This window comes from Triticum aestivum, chromosome 2D (genome assembly GCF_018294505.1).
Source record: "Triticum aestivum cultivar Chinese Spring chromosome 2D, IWGSC CS RefSeq v2.1, whole genome shotgun sequence".
In the NCBI taxonomy this organism is placed as follows: Eukaryota; Viridiplantae; Streptophyta; class Magnoliopsida; order Poales; family Poaceae; genus Triticum; species Triticum aestivum.
In genome coordinates, this window is record NC_057799.1 from 565,821,684 (window position 1) to 565,832,920 (window position 11,237).

The 11,237-nt window shown below is 38.0% G+C and overlaps 1 protein-coding gene across 1 annotated transcript; it reads left to right on the forward strand.

Moving 5' to 3' along the window:
• The first annotated feature begins 10,147 nt into the window (after nt 1-10,147).
• On the forward strand, nt 10,148-11,013 carry LOC123050011 (FCS-Like Zinc finger 2-like). The gene has a single exon (XM_044472859.1). The coding sequence runs from the start codon at nt 10,248-10,250 to the stop codon at nt 10,536-10,538; it is 291 nt and encodes a 96-aa protein (XP_044328794.1). The 5' UTR covers nt 10,148-10,247; the 3' UTR covers nt 10,539-11,013.
• The last annotated feature ends 224 nt before the right edge of the window (nt 11,014-11,237 follow it).

Below are 11,237 nucleotides of genomic sequence, written 5' to 3' on the forward strand. Positions count from 1 at the left end.
CAAATACAAACTGAGACAAATCATAGTGCCTGGCTTCCATGGGATCAATGAGAATCCCTAGATATTTTGTGCTTGCGGAGATATTGGAATTAGGACACAGAACAGTTGCAAAAGCAACTAGAAGAAAACATCTCATGAATTTATTCCTAGATATATCAGGCTTAAGCATTTCACGGCCGAACCACTTGATGTTTGGCAATGTAGGTTTACCAATGATGTTTAAGAAAGCAGATTTTGTCATATCAGTGTCGAAAAGGACTTTCCTTCCACCTAAGGAAAGACCAAAGATCATATGGAATGATTCTGGGCTCATTGGAATGACCTTGTCATCCAAAACAATATGACCAGTTGCAAGATGCACTCTCCCAGCCACCCACTGGGCAAACCCTCTAGGAACAGAGCTACAATCAAAATCTAGCAGAAAATCAAAACCGTAGTCTCTAACAACTTCATCTCTTCCAGGTGGCATTTTCTTTAAAAGGTCAGTAAAGTAATCATGGTTGCATGTGCTAGTAGCTTTCTTTGTTGGGAGAGGGGTATGCTGAGAAAAATAAATAAAACTGTAAAAACACTGTATTACATATAGTAACAAAAAGTTAACATAATTGTGAATATAAATGCAGAAAGTTAAAACTATGGTAAGAAATTAAGATCAGAGAGTCATATTAAAGCATATTCAAAAACTTAACATAACAGCACATTTTCACCATGACCGCAGACTTGTCATGATGAAAACACTATAAACTACGCACTTAAAAAATATGCTAAGGAAGCAACTGCCAAAAATTATAAAGTGTCGTAAGAAATCATTATATAATAGGTTGTATTAAATGCATACTCAAGTACAATTCCGAACACAAGCAGTAAAAATTGGAAAACTAACCATAAATCGTATCATAGTAAATATGATAGCACAGTTAACTTGTTTCATAATGGACAGTTATAGTGTCAAGCAACAAAAAGGGATACCCTAGATGAACTGTTCATGGCAACTAAAAGCATGTCAAGCATACATTGTACAACAGCAAAACCATGTTATCTAACCTAAGGAAATCATTATAAGAGATGCGCTAAAGCATCACATACTCCTACAAAAAAGTACACAACAATTAATTAGGAAATCTAAAGACTGACTAATTGCTTTTGACATCACTGTGTACGCATGTTATAACGGATAAGCAATGAACTTACAGAAGTATTCTCTGAAGATTGAGCATTCCCATTGGAAGAGTAAAACTGCAATCATTGGTAGAATGTCAGATTGTTAACTTTTCTGAGGTCTAAAAAAAATACAAAATAAGAGAAAATGTAAAAAATCAGCAACAAAACGGTTAATTACCAGGTTCCTCAGATTATTCAGAAAATTTTCTACATCAAACTGCGGATCTCCACCACCAACCTGCAAAAACACCATAACAATTGGTAAAACTTCACATCACTCGATTGAAGTACTACTAGAAAGAGTACACTGAAAGCTAAAAGCAAACAAAACAATACATCGAGTAATTGCGTCCGTCCATCTTCATATTGTGTTTGAGAAACAATTGTTCCATCTAATTCATCATCACAGTATAAAGCTTCACTATCTTACAAGTCATTAGTATCGCTTGCCATCACCTGAGAACGGAAAAAAGACATCAGAAATTATATTAGATCAAATGATACACCAGCAAGCTACAAACAATTATATAAATTGACTGAAGTTAAATGAATAATGCAATCATTAGCACAAAATACTTAACCAAAAAAATGTTATTCATTATGAACAGCAGTAAAAAACCAAACAAATGCACAAAACTAGTTTCCTATCAGATATATTCATTAGAAGACATGAAAACAAACGTCACATGCTTTGAGAAATAAATTGATACCATGACTATAATCTAAATGCATAACAACTACAGTTACAAATTGACTAGACCCAGAAAACTCTGCGTGAATGTCTTCTAGCCATGAAAATAGATCTGAATATGCACATATTAACAATGCAGAGGAAGCAAAACGTCTCAAACTACAAAAAGGAAAAAAACAAGCAGCTAATGTGCAAAGTTCATGACAAAAATACACTAAAATTGCCTCCCATCGTACACAGCCACGTACAAGGAGTTACAAATTCAGATTGGACCATCCCATCTCTGAATTTCACACTCATAAAAGCATCCGTACGCTGGGGGCTCAGAACTGCTGCATTCCAAGCCTAAACAGTGTAAAATTTCAACTCTAGTGCTGGGAGACTATCAATTTTAGTCTGAATTCCTTGAAAACGCCACTAAATTAACACGCATGACATCACATAGCGGACTGCTCTCACGCCAGGAACTTAAGTAAAATAAAAAAACATGACCATATTGACCATAGAAACAGCAGCGCAATTGCATACCCCCTGTGCGAATCAACCTAATCATCTGAATCTATGAGCTCACGCAAGCAATTTTGCGAAAATCTAGGGTTTCGAGGAAGGGATTCGGAAATTGAAGGGAAGGGAGAAAGCATGGCGGGGAGAACGAACCTGAAACAGAGGCAGAACGAGGGGCGCCCTCAGTTGGTGCGAGTAGACCGCCAATCTGCTGGAGCACGAGCGTAGCGACGGTGGCCTTCGTCGCCGGAGAGGAGGGAGACGAGAGGAGAACTCTCTCGAGAAGACGAGCGCCCACGCAGAAAATGAACGGGCAAGTGATTTTGAAAATAAGAAGTGACATCTCCAGCACGTAAGGGAACAACTCGTGCGGGCACAGAAGAGGGGATAAGTCTAAAAAGATTAGAAACACCAATCTTAAAGCAAAAATAATGAAAGGCTCCTTTCAAAACTGTAAGTGCATAACATGACTGTGTGGGTTGTCATTTTCACATAAATAAGAGACTATAAGAGCTTTAGTAAAAAAAATTAAATACTTTTAAAAACTTCTTATAGGATGAAACAGTGCACGCATTTAATTTTACATCAAATGGTTGATAAACTAATAAAGAATGTATAAAATAATGTACAAAATAAAAAAGGTGGACTACATCACAAAACTCGTTTATCACAACATTAGAAAACCCAAAAAAGGTAGAACAAACAAAATTCATGGGGACAAGTAAAATCACAAGGTGTGAGCTCAAACAAAAGAAAAAAGGTTTAATTTGTCACTCAAAAATCAAAAAACACAAACAAATCTCGGGTGACGTTCAATCAACAATTGATATGATCTATAATGAAAAGATCAATCAACAAAATTTGTTAAGCACCCCAAGTGACTAAAATCAAATACAAACATGCAAAAACACCCAAAAAATGATTTCAAAATGAATTCAAAAAACCTGACACGAAAAAGAAAAAAAGATATAGCATTAATAACATGGCACATTTTCATGATAGTCTCATTAAAAAAGAGTTTAGCATAGTTCAGTCATGCTTCAAGCATTACAAAAGATAAAGAGGTCTTTCCTTCGAACATCAACTTAACTAACCATAAGCTATAGTTATGATTTAAAAGTGCCAAAAGAGAACACAAGTCCACCACACAGACGTACTACAACTTACAAACTGACATATCTCATTGGTTGCATCTATGCTAGTCGCTGGAAGACAATCGAAACTGATCGATCATAAGAAGACTCGTTGAGAGTGATAAGCACAACACTGTCTATTGCAAATGAAGTTGCTGATATGAAATCACTGAAGCTTGTCTTCTCGATGATCATCCTCCCATCTTGCTTGCATATGGTGAATGATGATGGCATGATAACATGTGTATCCCCCAAGAAAGCTTCTAAAGATACCTTAGCACTGGTTGGCATATCAACAAAACTCCTCAAGTTGGCGACAACGACCTTTGGAATTTTCTGTTACAATGAAAATAAAAAAGTATGGATCAATAATTCATAACCGTAGAAATATTAGCTCAAAACTAAAATCCCATGAACAAATCATCAAGCATTAATACAGTAGAAAAAACTAAATATAAAAAATAAAAAATATAATGAAATAGTACAGTAGAAAACTTACCATCAGAAACTTCACAGTGTTTGTGGCAGTCAAGACATGCTCGAACGGAACGCAACGCAGGAAGCTCGTAGTTCGGAAAAGTGAACATACAAAGGTGCGATTGGTGTGGTAGTCGAATTCCAAGCCACGAGGCATGATAGCAGAACAAACTAGCTCATACTTACGGTCACTGAGGTTTTCAAAAGCTACATAATCCAAAAAAGATGACTAGAGTTAGTTAACATAAATCAAATCAATGCAACTTAAAAACAAAAAAGAAACAACCAAAATAAATAAATAACACATGTAAAAACAATGAGAAACTCAGCAACAGAAGGTAAAGGGAGAATCCTTTCACCATCACGGAAAGTCTCTACTTTCACATCAAAGCAGGAGTGATCCAAAATAAAAACCAGACGATCTCCAGCGCGAAGAGCATAGTCATTGCTGAACTCAAACCAAGCATCACCACAAAACTTTGAGTAGTTGCTTCGATGCTTAAACTCTGAAGCATAAGACCTATTATCATAAGTTAAAATGGCAGGCTCGGTCCTCTTGTGTTTGAAAGTTGTTGCAACATTCCTGTGCTCCTCAATGTAATCAGCTAAGAAACCCCTGACATTGCATGGGATGTACTGAAAAAAGAAGACATGAAACAAAGCCAACACAAAGTAAAAATCACATCAGAATGAAGATTGCACATGCATCATACTAAAAATTCAGACATCATACAAAGCAGCAAAAAAAGACTAATATCAATCTAATTGATATCTTGATTGAGGTTCTGCAAAAAAAGTGGATTAAAACACAACAATTAACTGCAAAAATATTTGAATCCACAGAAATAATAGTCTTGTAGATGAATTATAAGACAAAACTTTATATATTTCAAAAAACCATAAAAACTGATACTGTAATGTAATAAACACTCGGGGGTAGAATTATTAATTACTATAGCTACATACATACAACAGTAAAAGTGCACTAAGAAAACTACTGATATTACGGTAGAAACAAAAGCAAAAAACTGTTATAATAAGATCAAAAACAAAAACTGTTAAAAAATGCACATTCATTACGGTAAAAAAATGCACACATTTTACAAACATGAAAACTACTGATATTATACATGGTCTTTAATGTAATTTACTGTTTAGTGAGGTACATGTGTTGATTAAATTATAAGCCATTTAAAGTGCAAAAAATGGTAACTTAACTGACTATTATTAATTATACAGACAAAAGTGATGCACAAAATTCAAAACTAACAAAGTGAAAATAGCATATAAACACGTACTACACACATTTCCAGAAACATCGGTTTGAAAAAAATTACCTATTGAAAACAGAATATAAATTCCAACCTCATAATAGGAGAACAAAGAAAATAAAGGTGATAATATCAATAAAACTCACCGTCCTCCTAAAGCAATACTCATCAACGACAACATCGAAAACTTCAGGCTCCTCGTTGCCTGGCACGAATGGAATGCATGGAGCGCCAGGACAAGGGCAAACTGGGCAAACCATGATGTACAAAAAACATATGGTTTATTATAAAAAGTGGATAACTTAAAAAATGAAAAAATATATGAAATTAACAACCTCCTCAAAATATTAAATTAACATGAGTTATATTGAAAAAAACAAAAAGACACAACTAGCACTAAATTATTAAAATAAAAGTGATGAAAAAAAAGAAAAAATGATGTAACTTAAAACTTGCATCTTAATTATAAAAAAGTTGCAGACATTACAAGAGAGCAAAAGGGATTATAGTATGTTCATTAAATAAAAGTAATATATGTGCATAGAACATTGAAACTTGCATGCTCATCATTCTAAAATTGCAGACCTTTCACAACACCAAAAAAAGCTTGATATATATGAAAGGTATTTAAAGCTGCATGAAATATTTCCGAGGATTCAAAAAGATCACTAAATTAAACATGCACACCTTTTACAACATCAAAAGGATGCATTCTTATCTGCATCAAAGAAACATTTCTAAAAAAACTAGAATTACATATTAACTAACTAAATTTGCATCTATACCAAACTAAGCTTGCACACCTTTTACAACAGCAAGATATATGAAGAAAGAGATTACCTAAAAACTGGATTTGCAGTAAAAACTATAAATAGCTATATGAACTTGCATACTCATCATACTTCTTGATATACTAGCATTCCTTGTTCAAAAGCAAGTACTACTATCATTCCTTGTAATTGCTTCATGTTCTTGGAATTGTTATTAGTTAAACTACAGTCAAGTGCAGGGTTTCCTTGGTCCTATTATTACTTAAACTACAATAAAGTGCAAAACACCACCGTGAAAAATGCAAAAATTCTATAAACAAAAACAAACTAAAATTGCACATCAATAGAACTACACTTGTACTTGTTGCCAAATAGCAACATGTTACTAATATATGGGTATAGAACATTGAAACTTGCATGCTCATCATTCTAAAATTGCAGACCATTCACAACACCAAAAAAAGCTTGATATATATGAAAGGTACTTAAAGCTGCATGAAATATTTCAATATAACACTGAATTCGCAAAAATGATTAAAAAAACTATCATCTGCTCATAAAAAAATTCAACTATTTCCTAGTATCTATAATTCAAACTCTAAAAACTAAAAATAATCCAAGTTTAGGGTGCTGAATCTTGCGCGCATTACACGACAGGTTGATATACAAAAAAGCATTAATGAACTACAATTCAAACTCTAAAAACTAAAAAAGTTACAAGTTTAGGGTGCTGAATGTTGCACGCATTAACAACAGGATGATATACAAAAAAGCATTAAATGAAAAAAATATTATAGTGATAAGAACAACACAAATCAACCTAAAACTAAAAATGCACAAATAGATCACTGAATTAAACATGCACACCTTTTACAACATCAAAAGGATGCATTCTTATCTGCATCAAAGAAACATTTCTAAAAAAACTAGAATTACAAATTAACTAACTAAATTTGCATCTATACCAAACTAAGCTTGCACACCTTTTACAACAGCAAGATATATGAAGAAAAGAAATTACCTAAAACTGGATTTGCAGTAAAAACTATAAATAGCTATATGAACTTGCATACTCATCATACTTCTTGATATACTAGCATTCCTTGTTCAAAAGCAAGCACTACTATCATTCCTTGTAATTGCTTCATGTTCTTGGAACTGTTATTAGTTAAACTACAGTCAAGTGCAGGGTTTCCTTGGTGCTATTATTAGTTAAACTACAATCAAGTGTAGAACACCACCGTGAAAAATGCAAAATTCTATAAACAAAAACAAACTAAAATTGCACATCAATAGAACTACACTTGTACTTGTTACCAAATAGCAACATGTTACAAAATAAGTATTAAAAAATGCATGTTCAAAAAAAAGTAAACTTTCACGCACATTTCAAAATCAAACTCTAATAATAGCCATAGTGGCACCAGCAAAGGAGTGAAGGGAACTATGTGAGCTGAGTAAATAATATCATAGTGGACCCTACTTGTAGCAACCTTCCGATCTTTCAAAACTTTGCCAGCTGTGACCCCATGGCATGAACACACAACAAAGTTTACTCACACCAAAGTTAACAGCTGGGGTGAATGATACACAAAAAATAGCTTTATATTAAGTGTGCCCTGAAAATATATTGCTTTCTACTATATATTGTTAACCTGTAAGATTAAATGGATACTACTGAAAAGGATCAAAGAAAAAATTGCAGTCCATATTGTAATTGTCAACCACAATTTCTAATACAGCAGATTAGCAATCACATCCACTCCAAATTTAATATAGTAGAGTGACCCATCCACTCCAAATTTCAAACTAGCACACAGAGGCATATTTCATAATCGCATCACACATCACCATCTCGGTCAGTTAAACCACGACAACCAACCCAACCACACTTCACAATCACATCTAAACAGACTCGAAAAAGCCACAAATGAAGTACCAAGACAACAAATCTAGTGGGAATCATAGGCATACACACAAATAACCACATATATACAGAAAAAGATTGCATCTTTGAAGGGTATACATGACATACTAAAATACCCACTACAAAACCCTAATACAACCTGAATCTGAAATAAATCCCTAAAACGAAATCACTCCACACCTACAAGCCCTAGACAAACTGCATTCATTACAACCAGACAAAACAAAAAGATTCAACAATAAGGGCATCCAGTTACCTGAAATCGTTGAGAGGCATCGATGTCAATCTGTCGACAGGCCCACAATCATGCAAAGGATAGAAAAGATAAAAAATAAAATAGAAAAGGTAATTAGAAAGCAGATCTATCAAATAAAATAACACAGTCAAGCACGCATCTACGAGCAGATTAAGCACAAAAAAAGACCGGATCTAGCAAGAAACTATAAGAACCCTAACTCCACGGATGAAAACAAAGAACGGGGAAAGCACAAAATGAACTAAGCAAACAAAGCTCGAAGACGACAAGAGAATACCTGCATGAGGATGAGATGCACCAAGAGCAAAATCCTGAAGCAAACCACGAACCCCAGATTGGAAACTCCTGCAAACTCATATCCACAGAAAGAAACAACAGATGAGCGGATCTAGCAAAGAAAGAAAACAGATTACGAGTAGCTTCATCTGGTGTGAGATGAAGGAGGAGGGAAGAGCACGAACCCTAGCTCCGGGGAAGGAAGCGCAGAAGACCGAGACTGAGGAAGAGAAGGGGGCAAGTGACTGACAGAACAGAGGGGAGAGGATAAGGCGAGGAACTAGGCGACGGTCGGCGTTCCCGATAACGGGCCGGGCTGCTTAACGGGCGCCCCGCCCCGCCCCACCCGAGCCAGGCCGCGCCCTCGTAGCGATATCGACTGACCCAAAACACGGGTCAGTCGACGCTAGCTGGCCCAACTACAACAAAACACAGTCAAAACAGAAAAAAAAAACACGCATCTCAAAGCATGATCCAACGGCCCAGAAAACGACTGACACAAAACTTAAAATTCAGCACTGAAAGGTAGCTATTTCGGCTTTCCAGCCCGTGACTCAGCGAGTATGCAGCAACAGCTATCGTATACGGCCTCTTTTTGGTTGTTGGAAGCAATAATCAGCCAGGCCAATACTCCACACTCTGCAGCCAAGGTTTGTTGTAGTCGGCAGCACTCAGAGCAGTCGACCGCGAGTGCTTCCAAAAGATACTACCAAGTTTCACTCCCCAGAGCTGAAGGAAGGTGTCGACCTCCTCCCGTTCGCATACTCCGATGATTACCCGTCCGACGCGTCAGTGTTACTACTCGAGGAAAGCAGCAAAAACAAATTGCGCGCAGATCTCGAGAAAAGCTGCACCCTAGGACGAGACCTGCCTGCCTCGCCGGCAAGAAAGACCGGTGGACTGGGAGGTGAGTGCCAATGGAATCTTTGAGTTGATCCGTTCAACGCTCAACGGCAACCGCAGCTGCAGCACCCCATGATACGAAACGTGCACGATCCCCGAGCTAGCTAAACAAACCTGGCTGGCAACCTCCTTGGCTAGTTAAACAGCTCAATAATCTCGTATTTTCCTCTAGCAGCATCCTTGAGCTTGAAGTGCGCGCGCAAACAAAATCTGCAAGTGCGCGCGCGAGTCCATTGTTCATCTTGTCTCTGAGAAAAATATCACGTACAGCTCAAGATTGCCCTCCCGTATGGGTATGGCACTTGACTTGGAGGGGGGGACCTCCAGATTTTTAATTTCTGTTCTGTATTTTCTTTTCTTCATCTTGTGTCTGAGAAAAATATCACGTACAGTACACTGCACGACAGGCATTTGTGTCTATTATTGGCGTGGGCTTACCATGTGGGGCACCTGTCTCGTATGTTGGCAAAAAGCCTGGCGCGCTAATAATCAGCACTAAGCATTAGCGCTATTTTAAGCAAAGCTGCCTAATCTTATACTCACACAAGTACAGCCGGAGTTATATTTCAAGTATTTTTGAGAGTTTTCAAATATGGCTACATTTCTGGCCTTCACAGAATATCACAACTTACATCACCGGGGACGTTCATTATTCGGGACCTGGACATACCACGATCGCCGTCGTTTTCCTCTCGGTAGAGCCCGACCGCGCACCGGACCACGCAAAATATATACCTGAGACCTCCACTCCTTTCTTCACCCAACTCGCTCGCTCTCCTCGCAGCACCAAAAGCAGCAACCAAGCTCACCACCAAGATCTCTGCTCAGCATTTTGCTCGAAAGTGACCTACACACACATTGACACATACCAATATACCATGGCGCCATCAGTGGCCTGCTCCTTCTTCTTCGACGACGAGCTGCTCGGCGAGCCTGGCATGCCGGCGATGGACGCGTGCGCGCTCTGCGCCAAGCCGCTGGCGCGCGACCATGACGTCTTCATGTACAGAGGGGACACGCCCTACTGCAGCGAGGAGTGCCGCCACGAGCAGATGCACCTCGACGCCGTCTGTGCCAAGAAGGCCGCACGGAGACAGCAGCGGTTCTCGGCGGGGACGGAGTCCCACCGTGTGCAGCGGCAGTCCAGGAAGGTGTCGGTCGCAAGCTAACCGGCTGGCCGCTGAAAGTTTTGTTTGGATCAAGAAGATCTGAATTCTGAAGAATACAACATATGTATTCTGAAGAACCATCCATATCTCTTTCTCTTGGGAGGCGTCTGATGTCTCCGTCTCTCCGGCCGGTGCTCTAGCGTGTACCCTGGCGCCGCATCAGGTGGTAGGTGCCTGTAGCTTCCCATATGTGTCCATGGCATGCTAATTAAGCTGCCCGGATGGGAGGAAATCTGTACTTGTTCTCGGTCTGTCTGTGCTGTACCGATGAATTGATTTTGTTCGAAACGAAATGGCCAAGGATCTGTATTTGGGTCGCTCTTCTGCGCCTCCTCTCTCGTTTTGTTTCCCTTAATGATTGGATCCTGTTTGGTTTTGGTAATGCTAGGGACACTGTTCAAAGCACTGTCACTGTAAAAACATCATGGCAATCGACCTACACATTATTGTGCCCCTAAACTTTGTTATGCTTTTCGGATTTATAGGTCTCTAATGTTTCCAGTGACATGCCAATATGATATTACCCTGGATTTTATCCATAATTTTTTTTGCTAAATCTGAATCTTTTGAGATTTTCTAATTATGTGTGAATAAATTGGCCTGTTTGCTGCCTCTGCCTTGAGCTTCCCACATATGGGTGAACCTTACAATATTACTATATCTCAAGGAAATTTCCGCAAAATTTATACCATTGTGATA